The 16,452-nt window shown below is 36.3% G+C and overlaps 1 protein-coding gene across 1 annotated transcript in view; it reads right to left on the bottom strand.

The window, feature by feature from the left end:
• LOC108409545 (THO complex subunit 2-like) overlaps positions 1 to 16,452 on the bottom strand; it is a 105,250-nt gene that overhangs the window by 16,950 nt on the left and 71,848 nt on the right. The window contains 10 exon segments of the mRNA XM_073211738.1: positions 3,055 to 3,219; positions 4,128 to 4,307; positions 4,906 to 5,023; positions 7,034 to 7,130; positions 8,676 to 8,756; positions 9,218 to 9,311; positions 9,922 to 10,006; positions 13,339 to 13,440; positions 13,539 to 13,669; positions 14,084 to 14,125. Coding sequence (XP_073067839.1) covers positions 3,055 to 3,219; positions 4,128 to 4,307; positions 4,906 to 5,023; positions 7,034 to 7,130; positions 8,676 to 8,756; positions 9,218 to 9,311; positions 9,922 to 10,006; positions 13,339 to 13,440; positions 13,539 to 13,669; positions 14,084 to 14,125 — 1,095 coding nt within the window.

The following is a 16,452-nucleotide window of genomic DNA, read 5'->3' as shown; positions in this document are numbered from 1 at the left end:
ATCCCATGATATATATATATATATAAAATAATACAAAGAATTGTCTCATGTCCCTCAGTCTCTTGAGGATACAAGAGCTCTCACCCAAAAAATTTTGGTTGGGTTAGGCATAATCCTGAAGATGAACCTAGGAGGAGACCCAAAAAGAGTTTCTTCTTTATGTTAGAAAAACACTTAAATCATTCATTGTTTGGGCTAAACATGGAACCCAGAACTAGCAGGTCAGAGGTCAAAGGATCCACTTCCAGTTTCCATCATGGCAGAACAGTCCTGACTCCCCACAGTCCACTGCCTTCCCTCCTAAGTATGTCTATACCCCAGGCTCACTAGACTGAAGAAATACCAAGTGCTTTTGGTTCCAGGCGGTATCTCAAGCAGGCTCTGAGAATTTTAAAATTATTCTGGAAGTGAGAAGATTTATCTCCTCCTACTCCATTTTAGAAAGCACACTGATGATAACTACTGAGACTACACAGGTGACAAAACTATGAAGAACATTACTTACAACACAGAGGTCCCGATTACAACAGAGACCTAAGAGCAGAGCAGCTGGGATAAGAAAGGGTTTAAAAATTTGAGGGTGGGTACTATCAAGAGTAAATAATCAATCTATGTGAGCAGAATGATATCATCTAAGGTTCTAATAAAACATAGTATAGGGTTGAAACAACCTGCATAAGATAACTTAGCTACCTGACTTAGACAAGATCTAGAATATGAACTGGGGGAGAGCCTTTTTTTCAGACCCACATTGCAAGGTGAGTCTCAATAATTATAGATGAAAATTAGGTTATAGGAATGAGAGGGTTATAGGATAGCCCATCTCCCCAATCCTCTTCTAAGTCTGTGACTTGTTACTAGGTACTCCCCTAGTCCCTATCTTGTTAAAAAAACAACAGTTTTGATCAGAAAAGATAGCTATGCTTCATATTTACCTATGATGAGTATTTGTCTAAAGTCAGTTTAACTCCCTCTTCAGGCTCACATCTTCAGTCAAGTGGAGAGGCATAACAGCTCTACAGCTCAAGGCACTGGGACACTAGATCTATGGAATAGAACTGATACCCACAATTATTGCTGTACTTCTAATTACTATTCAGAAAGCTCTTCCTGGCCCAATATTCTGAGCAGTGTTTGGTCAGCTGAATTGTTTTCAGGGGAGAAATCGGTAGTCAATTTATGGAAGGGACTTTGCAGTCCTCCAATACGCATTCTCTCATCAAAGGCTTTACAAGACAGGCTTTCACTCAAGAAGCAAAAGCAAGGATCCCCAGGAGGTTGGATACTCCTCCAAAGTGCAGCCAAGGTTGCCAAGAACTCCCTTTCCAGAAGACAGAATATAGCCAATGGGGAACAGACTTATCTCTGACTTAGCTATATAGCCACCTCTGTATAGTTGTTTTCCTCCTCAACCCTGACAGGCAAATGCCATTTATTGTTTAGATTTGTGTCATTCTTAAATGACAAAGACACAGTATTTTACACAGGCTACAGAAAAGGTAGCTACTGGTATGAATGACTGGCTCCATTTTTTGACCTGGAAAAGTTCAGCCAACCTCAGGCAGCCAAAGTGTTCACTATCACAGATTAGTGTGTTCACTTCTCAGAATAGCACAGGGCAGGGCAGAATTCCTGCCATGAAGCAATCCTCCAACCTCACTCCTTCAAGCAATCAGGTCCCTTGTTGTATAGCTGAAACTGATCTTCTTGGGGGAAGAGGGGAGCAACAACACAGGGTATAACTATGCAAAGAGAGCATACCATTTTTTGGATTGAGAAATTCTAAGAGGAGGAAGAGGCCTTATCCCCTTCCCCTAAAGAGTATAGCACAGAATTGCTGCACAATGCTAAAGTGATAATTAAATCAATTAGCATTTAGTTAATTCTTAAAGGGAAGTGTGAGACTGCAGCAGTTGATATGTAAATACTAATAGCTGACAGCTGATTGCCTAATCAATGAGAACCCAGAATTTCTCAGTGCCTTTTTTCCCCACACTTCTACCGCACAGCCCTGTATTCCTACTGGGAACAAACATGGAATCCTAGTTTAAGAGAAAAGACCGAGATCTTTCCCCAAACCATACAGTTACAGACTTTAAAAGAACAAATAAAACAGAAGGGGAAGAATCCAAGCCTGTACAAAAGTGAAGAGTCCGCTGGGGCTCCAGTCAGAGTGGGGAAGTATCACAGTTTCCACATGAGCACTGACCGCGGCCCAAGGCAAAAGGAAGAGTGACTCACCATTAGTGGTCACTGCTTTGCAGGAAAGCATGCAGGCGGCATAGAGGAGCAGAGGAGAGGGCAGGCTGTCTCCTTGCGCCCACATCCTTTCTTGAATTTCAATACAGTCATTACTGGGCTATCCTGCTAGGAAGGCTCTAGTTTACTTCTGTTATTTCATTTAGATGAAGATAAATAAAACAAGAACCAGGAATACACCTTTCCCAGGGATTATGCCACTGAGGTTGCCAGAGATTTTAGAGTACTTGCGGTGGTTATGCCTTTCTGTCCATCTGTCTTTATGACTTTCAAAGCACTCTGCATATCAACAAGTCAGTTATCTGACAGGATATTATCAGTGAAGGAACAGGGCTCTGCATTCAACTGGAGTGTTTCTCAATAATGTACCACATTTGCCTGAGTTAGAATGATCTAGTGCTTGTTAAAAAAACAAACAGCAAACAAACAAATTCCCCCGGGTACTATTCTAGTTACTAAATTACAATTTGGGAACATGGGATTGAGTTTTTAAGATGCTTCCCTGGTAATTTTCATCTCAAACACTAATGTTTGAGAGCTATAGTTCTAGAGGGTCCATAAGACATCAACCTGATCAACTGGTGATGCAGCAACAGTAAAATCACACAAAAAGTAAGGCTTATTTTCTTAAAGGGGCATTCTCATTGTATACTGCTCAGAGCTGAGTTATTAACAAAGAGTAACTCCAAGAGACACGATCTACATCTATGTCAGGCTAAAATGCATTTACAAGTAAAACAGGTAAGAAATAATTTGGAGTCATTCCTGAATGGCAGCAGAGAGTATTTATCTTACCGAAATGTGCTGTGCATACATTGGCCTAGACAGGCAAAATACTGCATCGTAGGGTGTATGAAATTCATTACAGAGCACATCAATTGAAGGCACTCACTTTATGTAATCTTCTGTGCTTAGATTAGATGCTAAAAACCCACCAAATTGCATCAGGGCATCATGACACTAAATTTAAAAAAAGACAAAAGACAAATGCTACTGGTTTTTACAAAACCAAAGTAAACATTTTCCAAAACGATTAAGATATGTCATTTTAACAGTATTTTGGTTAACAAGCACAAATTCAAAGTTTCCAACTTGAAAGAACTTTAGAGACAATCTACAAACATAATCAAATTACAAAGAAAATAAACACCAAGGCCCTGAAAAGTTGACTAATCTAAGGCTTTAACAGTCAACAAGATCTCAAGTTCCAAACTATTCTTGACCACTTTTAGTAGCAGAATATATTTACCTAAATCACATACAACAATTTTATGTATATAGAACTCAATTCTACTGTCCTTGATAGATGAAAACGTTATAAAATACATGTGGATCTTTTTTTCTCTTGGAATACTGTCGGTGATAAAAAAAACACCTTGTAGGCTAATCATAGGTTTTGGTGCTTAGTATGCAGAAATATATTTTATTAAGATCACATCTACTTTGTTGTGATTGAAATGTCAGATTTCCAGAAAGCAGGTAAGATATGAAAGCAAACAACTTGAAGTTATCTGCTTGACTGAAAACCTTATACATACATACATACATACATATATATATATGTGTGTGATATATATATATATGTGATATATATATGTGTGTGTGATATATATATGTGTGTGATATATATATATATGTGATATATATATATATATATATATATATATATAAACCTTATCCAAGGGCCATCTCTTAAACGTAATTTGCACAAATAGCCCCTATATTTCCAAAATATCTATTTTACATTAGATCTGCTTCACATTCATATGATGTGCAAAATGGCATTTTTCAAATTATATAACATTCCATATTTTCCCGTATTAGGATTTTTAAAAATCCACATAAATACAAAAGCCACTTTAACTTGCCTGATCATAGAGCTTTCCCACAAGTTTCAGATGTTTCTCTCCACCTTCCTGAAAGTTGACCCCATTTCTCTGCTGAGCCATAAGCAAATACAGAGGAAGAGCAAGGTCGTGGTCCAATAGTGCATCCTTCAGTCTCTGGGAGGATTTTTTAGTGTTTCTGATCTGGCCAAAATAGCCACCCTGCACAAAAGAAGACAAAATTTACCAGCATACAGTACATAACACAGGCCATCTGGTTTGAAGACAGGAAAAAGAAAACGTTCAGTTACAATTCAGTTCAGGAAGATTAAGAACTCATATACTTGCAACATTCCTTCCCTTTCTTCACAAATTTATTTCAGTGACAGTGTTACTGATTATAGTCAGTGGCTGAAAGATAACTGATAACTGAATTAAAACCTCTGCATATTCTCCATTTTATACCTTGCAGTCCCTTACAAAGGAGAAGGAATATTCTTTATTCCAAGTGGAGCAGATTCAACAACAGAATAACTATGTTCAGATTTATGCCAGTTAAGATATCAAGGACCACAGAAGCTGGTATTTATTTCTCTTACATATCTATTACTGTCTTTTATACTTTGCTTCAGCTTTAAAAAAAATTAAAACAACCAGTTTACCTCAATTTTTAAGGGGAGGTGGGGGTGGCTATTGCTATGAGAGAAGGGTACTATGGTTTTGTTTGGTTTTCTATACTTACGTATTTGGATTCTTCACTGTGAGAATATGCACACACTTTGAATTTAAAAAGTCAATAAACAAAAATAGAAACTCTCACCTCAGCTTTTAGCTGCTCTCCACCAGTCAAGGCCTCTAGTTGCTCCATTGTCATTTCCTCTGTAATTTCTATTCCTGCCATTTTCTGTACCACTTCTTTCAATATAAGCAGGTCAAAACTATTTAGAAAAATAAGAAACAGTTTATAGTTGAAACTTCAAACATAAAAGTAAGAATATATTGTGATTAACATACTGAAAATCCCTAAATTTTTGCACACAAATATAGGGGTGAGGGGCTGAAGCAGTTTTTAAGGAAAAACTGCACTCCTAGAACTACACTGAAAAATACTTGGGGCATGTAATGTGTTTATGCTCAACTTTTTACTTGGAACTAATTTCAAACTTACAGATAAGATGTAAAGATAATAACAGTACAAAGCATACTGATACACCCTTTACCCCAATTTCACCTATTAACACTTTTACTTTTATCATTTTTTGTTCTCTCTTCCTCCCTCTCTCTATACACACACACACACAATTTTTTGAACCACCTGAGAATACCTTACTTACTTAGCAACATCACTTAGGGGTACATTCTACCCCTAAAATTCCTAAGAATGTGTTTCCTAAGAACACAGCTATTCTCTTATATAACCACAACATAGTTACCAACTTAGTAAATCTAACACTGATACAATACTTTTATCTAACCTACAGTTCCTATTTCATTTTTATCAGTTGACCCAGAAATGTCTCATAGCATTTTTTAATCCTCCAATACAGGATGGCCAATATGTATTCTTTCGTTGGTTACAGCCATCTCTAAATAATCACACAATTGGAAATAATGGAGGGAGGGAAGGAGAGGAGAAAGGAAAAAAGGAAGGAAACAAAAGTATCAAGTTGTGGTATTTGAGCCTAAGCTGGAAGTTTGGTGGTCAGCCTTAACCACATCCATTACTGTATTGACAATTATGCATTTTAATTCCCAAAGCTTAGGACTTTCAACAGATATAACACCTTATAACTTCCAAGATCTTTAATTAGTTAAGTAATGAAGATAAAATGAAAACATTCTTTCCTACAAAACCAATATAGATGTCTTTCCAAAGGGAAAGCTACACATACCCAAGATGCAAGTTTAAATAGACAAAGGAAGAATTTTCTAAGATTCTTATTGTTTTCTCTTGCAACTTGACTTGACTTCCCTTAACATGATTTTTGAAAACAAGAGGGCCCTCATGCAAATTAGAATGTAACAAGTACCAATGAAATATTTTAATTCTTCTTTAAACTATCTTTTAATTAGATGGTCACAAAAACTATACTCACAGTACCGAGTTACAGACTTACAAATAACATGTTCTCCTGGCCTACAAAGAGTAAATAGAGTATATAGGAATGATCACTAGATGAGCACAGTATGAATGACATGCTGATAAAATCCTGAATCTAAATAGTACTTTTTTTTAAAGGTTTTCCCTAAACCAAAATAATAATCTGTCAAGAATTACTTAGGTAATACTTCTTTGGAACACCAGATAGCTTTATAAATTTTTTCATTTTCTACCAGAAAGCTTTTGGAAACAATTTTCAGTTCCTTGATTCTAGTCAGTCTACTGCTGATGAGGTTTAATTCCCTTACATACTAATGCAAACTTTAAGCACTGGTATTGGTCCAGAATAAAATATTACACCTCAGCATTTACAAAGAAAATAGGACACTGTCCAGAAGGTATGTAAGCTTTACATATCTCTAAAGTTCAAGGTCAATAATTAATAGTGTCTTAAAGATACCATACCTGCAAAATAAACATGTCCTTAACCAAATGCTCAATGTAAAGGTCAATTACTGCCCAGTAGCAATAATCAATAGTACAATATGTTTTGTCTTAAGAGGATTTACAATACACTATACTATTTATTCAAAAGCCTAACAGGTAGTCAAAATAAGTTAGTCTTTTTAATCACATATGTAGCCAAATATTACATTTCTTTCTGTAAAAAAAAAGTTTATGTATTAAATTAAAGTTTTAGTTACAGAATTCAATATAAGTGAGCAACTATTCTAATAAGACTGTAACAAATACATTTTCAGGATAATAGCAATCTCAATATCCCAGTAATACCACCAGAAGAACTCAAATTACTTAATTTCATTTACATATAATTTGCTAAGAATACCTTTTGCCCGCCTTTAGCTGATTAGCCACATATTGAAGAAGACCAACAAGATCAATTGGGTATTTATGAAAAACCGCACCACAGAAACTAGCCAGACCTATATGAAATTAAAAAATAGGGCTTTTTAAAAACAGTTCATAAAACAAAAAAACACAATACTAAGTGTGTGATTTCTTCAACTAACTCAATTTCTAAAACAAAATGAGCCTGGAATAATTGTATTGCTAATGCCATTGAATGGAATTTTATAATAATAGCTAATATTTATTGAACATACATACATATGCCAAGCACTGTACTAAGCCCTTTGTTAATTATCTCATTTAATCTTTGCAATAATCATCTCAGGTTGGTATAAACCTATCAGTGAGGAAAATTTGGGTAACTTGTTCATGGTCGCACAGTTGGTATGGGATGGAAAAGTGATTCAAACCTATCTGGCCTGATTCCAGGGCTTATGATAGGCCACTACAAAATCTTGCAGATCGCTCCATAGAGCTGAATGATCAACAAAACACCCACCTCTCAAACGTTCGAGTCATACACACACAAAAATCTTTTTATCTGGGAACATGCTACTAGCTGTGGAGAGGCAAGGAAACAGGTGAAGCATTGCCAGAGCAAGAAGCAAAGACCAATTTTAGCCAACAGTCCATCATCACTGAATAGTGAGAAAACCCCAGTCAAGACAAGAGGAGGAGATCTGAGTCAAGTCAAGTAATCCACAGCCTTGCAACAATTGTTTGCTGAGCACCTAAATAATGAACAAACCTAGGTCCTACCCTCAAGGATTCTACAGTCTAGTGAGGGACACAGAAAAGTAAACTGAAATCACTATGACAAATAAAAGATTCCATGGGAGTACAGAAGAGGGACACCTAATACTGACTTCTGGTGGGAGCATTAACAGGGAGAGTTCCAAGGAAACTGACCTCTAAACTGAAATCTAATGAGCAGGTAGAGATGTGGTGGAGGAGATGAGTGGGCACAGAAGAGTATCCAAAGTAGAGGGAATAACAGGTGCAAAAGGCCACGCAAAGTGCAATTATTTGAGTATTAATGGACCCTAGAATATTAGGGAAGAGGCAAAAGATGAGGCTAGTACAGTGAGTAAGGACCAACCTCTGAAAGAACTTACTTGTATGACTTCTACAGACTTCAGATTCTAAAGGGCAATGAGGATCTATTGCAAGATTCAGCTATCAGACACAGTAGGTTGAAAGAAAAGTGAACTAGCTGCTAAGGTACAAGAAATAAAATATATATAAAACAAGACTAGGTTTTTTGTTAAGCAAGAGAAATTTTTTATTTCTTTTAAGATGACTGGAACCTCAGAATGGTAAAGATAATCATTCCTTTAAGATTAATTCCTCTAAAATAATAGACCAGAAGGGAATTTTCTTCTCCCCCTACCAATGCTTATCCAAATACTACCACAGCCAATACCGGTCTCTTGAGTTGGGAAGTACATAACATATAAACCTCCTTACACAGCCAAGGACTTGGACATTCAGTAGAAATCAAGTGGCTAGATGTTCTAAAGAGCTCTTGACAAGTAGGTCCTTAGTACAGGTAATAGAATACATCGAATGGTAGTCACGACAGATGAAAATTTCATCCTCGGAAAAATAAAAATACTTACTATGAAGCCAGCTTGAGATGGTTGCATCATCGTGTTTCATTTTCTCCTTTTCTGGATTAGCTAGAGCTTCAATGATACAATCTTTCATACATTAAGAAATAATTTTTAGTCACTATTTCTCTAACAGAGACTCTTCAAACAACAACAAATGCTGCATCTTGGGAAAAACTAAGCTTCAAGTTATTATGAATTATTTAAAAATACACACACTGTAGTACCAACTTTTCTTTTTGAGCTTCTTTTCCATCTCTCAGCAAGCAAGGCAGATTCCACCTATTTCAAGATGTTTATAGTAAACTTAACACTGTGTCTCTCTATATAATGCACTCACTCACCCACTCATTCACTCACTCACTCACTCACTCACTCACTCACTCATTCACTCACCCACTCACTCACTCACTCACGACTGGCCAACCTTCAGATCAGCCAACAGAATCATATGCAAATGGTTTCTAAAGGAACTCAGAATGAAAATAAAATGTTCACCATTAACACCTATGAAACATGAAATGTATGCATCACTTCACTCAAAAGGATACAGGCCAAGACATCATAATTCAACGAAGTGAGATATTTCAATGAATCTACTACAGGTGTTATTAAGTTATCATACTTTTGTATTTGTGACAAGATCTGGAAGACAGCAACAAAGAATAGATGGCGTTAACTAATTAAAATAGAACTTGGTGCTATCTAAATAATGGCTACACTTTTTATTTTTCTAAAGAAATAATGCTTAAAATTTGTTTCCTTCCATTTTGTATTTATATACAACCTACTATTCTACCATTTACTTAGAAAATACTTTGTTAGGCTGTATTTTCCAATTAGCAAATAATTCCAGGGCATCTAAACTTGAATTTTGGAATTACAGAGGCTACTTTCATGCTAAATGTTTTAGAGATCTCTAAATATGAAAGTGTTATATCTGAATCACGATGAAATGTTATTCAGATGTTTCTAATAACTAAATCAACAACTAATCCATCTCTTTACTATGTTTCAATAAATCAAAATGACAGAGTGTTTAAAACAGTAGCATTGTTACATATTACTAGAAAAATATATCAATGTATTAAATATATTGCATATTAAGTTTCATTTCTGAAATAACCATTTGCTAAAGGTTCCACTCCAGGACTACCACACATTTAAAAAACTACATTATTTCATTTACACCTGTGCTGATTTAAAGATAACAAACAGAAAGGTCCCTTAAAATAATGTTAACCTCAAAACGTACATAATCAAACAAAATGGTTGGATTGCTGTGGCTCAACTTTCCAATTTGTCTTCCAGAAGGCTTCACATTTTCCTTGGTTAGACGCCTTCAAGGGGAGAAAAAGGTGGCAGGGATCATCTTACATAATTTTCCCTATAATGCTGATAACTGTGTTACATCATGAAAAAAAAATTCTTTCCCAAGTATTCTTTCCCACATTCATCATATACTTCACTGCAGAACTTGGGCTATTTTAATTAGGCATTCTCCCAGGGGATATTAAGATTTTGTACTAACGCTTAATATTTATTATGTATACACTTCCTTATATAGTAATAATAATAAGCATTAAAACTCTTAATGTGCCCTACAAGTACATACAACTCTTCTTATAGAGAATCATTACTTTAGATTTAGAAAGGCTCATTTATCACCTTAGGGATTAAGATATCAAATTTGGTATAATGCAATGAACTACCTTGTGCCATCTGTCTCAGTGACCCCAAAAGAGTAATAGCTAAAGCTGCACTCCTTGATACAGGAAATTCTCTGGTATTTATATTCAAAGTAAACAACTTTTGAAAAATAAATTTTACTCCTTTTCTTCCTGTTTAATTTTTCCTCTGTTCAGTATTCTTTTACTAACATTCTGGAAATTCATACCTATGAAGTACTTAGAATTCAAAACAATTATTATACAGCACCTTCAACTCTTCTAATAATATTAGATATATTATTACATAATAAATCTAGAAACTTAAAAAGCATACACGTGACAAGAAGCTTTCTAGATGGAAAATATAATGAAGCGAATAATCAATTCAGTTGATAGTTCAAGGAATGTGACCATTCTGGAAGTGGCAAACTTGATATACCTTAAGAAGTTTCTTATGACAATACTGACCCATCATTCAAAATTATTTCATCAAGTGCTTCTCTTTCCCATTCTCCATGGCCCAGTTTCTTTTTTGCCATGGTAAAGAGAGACCCATCAAGTTTTAAACTTTGGCGATACTCTCTGTTCTACCTTCAAACTTAATACCACCTGTCCTTACTTTTAACCCTACTATTTCAGGTGGCCTCACTACCTGAAAAAGCTAACCTTCGCTCTCCATACTTTTTTTTATCACATTCCTTTCTACCTCTACCACCCTGGGGGGGGTGGGGAACAAAAATAAAAGGAATACTTTCTTGATTATGTCCTCTCCTCAATCTATCATGGTGTCTGGTATATGGAACACAATCAATGAGAATTTATGGAATGAATTACTGGATTCCCTACAGCAAATTCATGTCTTAAAGAGTAATCAAAAACTTATAAAATTCTAGAAGTAATACATTAATACATTCTATTCTCAACATAAGGTTCAATCAATACTAAAATCACATTGTTCAAGCCTGGTGAAACAGTTACAGCTTAAAAATACAACAAAAATTCAAGTGTATTAAAGAATTCTGCACATATTCTTCTGTGATAAATATTTTAGTTAATTAATTAGTCAGTCCCTTCATTCATTCATATTAATGTCTTCTATGAGAAGCAAAGTGCTAAGCATTAGGGATACAAGGACGAATAATAGATCCTCTCTTAACTTCAGTCCAGCTGGGGAGACAGATTTAAAACCATTTAAAAATTATTATATTCTTAAATATAGCAAATTATAGAACAGTACTTACTGTGTGCTGTCAATACTATAAAAGGGGGAATAATATATTTGTATTCACTTTCACATAAATAAAAATTTCTGGAAGGATCAGTAAGAAAATAAACAGTGACTACTTTTTTTTCCTTGAGAGAACTAAGTGGACAGGCAATAGGCTGAGAGACATTTTACTGTCTACCTGTTTATACTTACTGTAAATCAAACCATGTGAATGGATAAACTATTCAAACAATTAGAAGATTTAAAAAAGAAAAGTAATCATAATATATCAAGGGGTATGATACCACTATATGCATTTGGGACAGTGGTGGCACAAATAAAGAATCAACTGTGCTTGGTGGTTTGTGCAAACAGAGGGCTTCACAGAGGAGGTGCCACTGGAGGCCCACCCTCTGAGGATGAGGTCACCAAAATGGAGAAAGGAAACAGAGGTAAGGGAAAATCTGTACACAAGAAACAAAAAATACATGCAAATGAAAAGGAGATCATAGCACATTTCAGGGAAACATAAGTGGCCTCACTATAACTGGAGGCAGAACTGGTGGGAAATGAGGTTGGAAATAGGAAGGGACAGGTCATGGAGGTTCCTTTACAACACCATGCCACAAAGTCTGACATATAACCTGCAGGGTTTGAACAAAGAGAGTAATACAAGGTGCTGTAATACTCCAAATAAAATAACTAAGTCAATGGCAAGGAATGGAAAAGACAAATTTAAGAGATTTAATAATATTAGATATATTATTAAGTAATCCATATAAAGCACTTAATCTAATGCCTGGCACATACAGTAGTGGCTCCATAAATATTAGCTGCTGTTGTTAAGATAGAACCTCTATTTGATAAATTCTTAAGACTGGAACTCTTTCAGAAGGATCAGTTCTAATATATCATCTCCTTTCATGCTCTCCCCATTTCCACAGGATCAGATGATTCACTCTCTTTTCTTTCCTCTAAGTCTATACATACTGTACAACAGCACCTATTAAACCAGATTATGACTGTGCATACATGTTTCCCCCACAGACGGTGACCAAAGACAACGCAATTGGGCAAACAAAGATAGTATCACTGCATACTGTTAAATATAGTTAAACTACAGCAAGCGCTACTTTTAATGAGAATAGCCATACCACAAATGTGAAAGAAAAGACAATAAACAGCCTTGCTGAAAACACTGGGAATACAGCAGTGTGTTTAATATCTTAAACCAAAATAATCTGAAGTATATAATTTTTCAATTAAACTTCTCAGTTTACCAGGAAGTAGAATAAAATCACTAGTAAGTTTTAATGACATGAAAATAAAGCACACAAATGAAAAAAACAGAAAACTTTCAAAAGTTGACTCCCTGTGGAAACAGTGCTACATAATTCCATTAGACCTTCCAAAAAAAGGAAATCACTATAACTTTAGCACAGGAAAATTTGTAGAACCTTGACTATCTTGTACCAACCACTAAATGTATTTTGTAAACTGAGCAATGGCCACAGTATGCTGTCCTTTAAAAAAACTCATCCTATGATGCATTAAAGAGGATTTTTATTAGATTTTATAACTATGCAAACATGACAACTACAAAAACTTGGTAATCAAAATACCACAAAAATTGATAGTCATTTTACCTGCAGTATCCATACAATCAGTTATACCATTAGCAAATACTCCTGGGCTCCCTCAGAATTGAGGCTCACAACACAAACTGACTGAAAGGAAGTAAAACAGATTCAGATATACTTTAGATTAACATGAAGAAAAATAAATTAAGACTTACTTCATGATATATTTGGCTCTGTCTATTGTTTGAGCTTTAACTTTTACTAAAAGTGGGTGACCGTTATAAGTTTCATTCTTCCATTGGCCATACAGATGATATCTTAAAAAATGATGAGATGAAGAATTAGGAAATGTTAAATACTTAGTGGTTAATGCACTAGAATAGTAGTTAAAAATACAAAAATATTATGTATTTACCTATGCTGATATGGAAATGTTTTAAACAATCCCCACAGTTCCTCAGAAATACAAGCATTGCAGTCCATCAACAAAAGAGATGGAAGTAGTACCTGGTCAGCAATGCTAAGCAAACAGCTAAGGATAACTTCCTAAGAAGAAGGGAGGAAAAATTATTTCAGTAAGAGGTCCATATTAATCCGCCCTCCCCAAATAAATTTATGTCAGCCTTGGAAAAACTGCCATATCTACTTTCCCACACTATCACTGTCCTTTTCACAGTGGTTCGTTATGTCTCTCCATCTAACAGACCAAATGAGGTGAGGGGAGGAAAGGGGTAGGAAGAGAACAAGGGATTCTTATCCCTCTTCCTTTCTCACCATGGTAATCCTCAAGAACAGGAGGCCATCACTCTTAAAGATAACCGTATTATATGCCAAAAGCTATATTCAGTAAGAAATGTATAAAATTATTATTCACAAGGGAGAAAAGCTGGGCTCAACAGGAAACTCTGCAGTATGTTGCACCCAGACAAACATTGACACATTGGATTTTTCTAGTCTTACCGTTTTCTCTTTATCTTCTTGTTTGCCTCCATCAGACTGAAACTAAAAATTAAAAAAACTATATAAACAAAATGCAAAAAGGTTAAGATTATGCTGTCACAATTTAGTTTCCATTTTGAAAAAAATTAATTTGCACATGGTTGTGAATTATTTTCTTACTTTTTATACACATATAGATTTTAAATAGCCAGCACTACCAATGAACATTTTTAGACTCCATCTACATTTCTAACCTCCAAATAATTTGGGACATACATGAATTTTAAATGTCAATTTTATAAGCCAATTATTTTCTCAACCTCATTATCACAAACGAAAGCATCCTAAAACCACAGCCAATATAATTTAGTTGGGATGCATCTGCATTTTCCCATCTAGATGTTCTAGTTTTGCCTCTACAGAATAAAACCTAACACTAAGGCAACAATTAAAAAAAATTAAACCCTAAGAAATTTAAAGCTATGTTTTAATTCACCAATACTTAGCCATCACTGAGAAATAAGCCAAAAATACTAATAACACTGCTGAAAAAAAGACAAAACCACTGCCTAACTTCAACAGACTGAACCAAAGAGACATGGTCATTATTATTACCAGTGATTTGCATGACAGCCAGAAGCGCCTCGTCTGACAATGCTGACTGGTCATTCTCAATGAAGTAGTAACACTTGTGTATATAGGCAGGTGGGAGGTCAGAGGATTGTGCAAAGGCCAACAAGACTACTGAAGCACTGATACTCAAGAACAATTGATTTCAGGGAAGGATTGAGCTAAATACCAAGTCAGGGAGGGGGAAAAGCTGATAATGCACCTAACAAGCTTATCTCCTTAGCAAATAAGGGAATTTTGTGCATGTATGTTTTCATGCGTGAATAATTTAACAGGTGTTACTACTGGGAAGTCAAACCTCTGCGCAAGATCTTCACATACACTCATTTAGAGACTGCTGTATTACCCTGATGGGAAAAGACACTTTATTTTTTTAACTGGCAGGTTAAAAAGATATAGGCCCTTTCACAGCAACAATTACTAAATCAACATATATCCTGCTCAGCAAATAAGGCATCAGGTTATGAAGGAGTGACCTGGCAGTAAACAAACTAGGTTGTTGCTTTCTTCTGTTTGGTTGGGGGTGGGGAGGGCAGATAATTCTGACGGCATAGGGAGTATATGTTGGGAGGCAGAAATAAGGGTAGGTCATAATTTGAAGAACTAGGTTTACAGTATATTATGTTGGATATAAAGGCAGTTAAGCTACTCCTTTCCTAGTATACAACAATGTGAAGAAACCTAATAAAGCTACACAGTGTTCTCCATAGAAATAAAACATTTTCTTAGTTCTAAGCCGTCCTAATTACCTACTAGATATTTATATGAGTTTCTAAAGTCTGTATGTCAATTCTCTGTATTTCATATGTAGGAAAATTTAAAAGAAAAATAAAGAAAGCACAATAAAACCATCTAGAAGAGCAGCTAAGAAACATTTTTATCAAACATTAATTATAAGAACGATGAAGAAAAAAATAAATCAAGAGGGGAGAACCAAGATGGTGGTGTTGAGTAGAACAGCGGAAATCTCACCCAAAACCATATATATTTTTGAAAATACAACAAATTCAATTACTCCTAAAAGAGAGACCCGAAGACACAGGACAACAGCCAGACTACATTCACACCTGCGAGAACCCAGTGCATCGCGAAGGGGGTTAAGATACAAGCCAGGTCCCAGTGGGACCCAAGCGCCCCTCACCCCAGCTCCAGGTGGGAGGAGAGGAGTCGGAGCAGGGAGGGAGAGGGAGCCCAGGACTGCTAAACACACAGCCCTAGCCATCCGCACCAGAGCACAGACACACAGTGCGTGGTGTGCTGGACACTAGGGAAACAGGACAATAAGACGTGTGAGTGGGTCCCTGCAGCCTGCCCACCTGGGACAAAGAAAAGCGAGTGCTTTTTGAAAGTTTTAAAGGGACAGGGCCCCCACAGCTGGACGGAAGCATCCCAGGAAACTTAGCCCAGAAGCTGGGAATCCCAGGGAATTCTGGGCGCCCTAACCCCCTGGGCAGCAGCGCAGCTCAGAGGTCCCTAACAACGATAAACAGCCTCCCGCCCGTTCCCCCTTGGACGCAGCTCCGCCATATTGGAGAGGCAGCCTGAGTCTGGCCACGACCACAGCAACTGCAGAGCTCCACAGCAGCTTGGCAAGAATTAGATACCCCGGCTACTCGCAGCTCCCCAGCACACGCCACTAGGGGTCGCTGTTCTCCCAGGAGAGGAAGGCCACAAACCAGCAAGAAGGGACTTTCTGTTAGCCAACACACGTGCCAGCTCCCCACAAATACCTCTATCGCCATGAAAAGGCAGAAGAATTT

Source organism: Manis javanica, chromosome 1 (genome assembly GCF_040802235.1).
Source record: "Manis javanica isolate MJ-LG chromosome 1, MJ_LKY, whole genome shotgun sequence".
In the NCBI taxonomy this organism is placed as follows: Eukaryota; Metazoa; Chordata; class Mammalia; order Pholidota; family Manidae; genus Manis; species Manis javanica.
The sequence above is the reverse complement of the archived record's forward strand: the minus strand, read 5'-3'. Positions and strand labels throughout refer to the sequence as shown.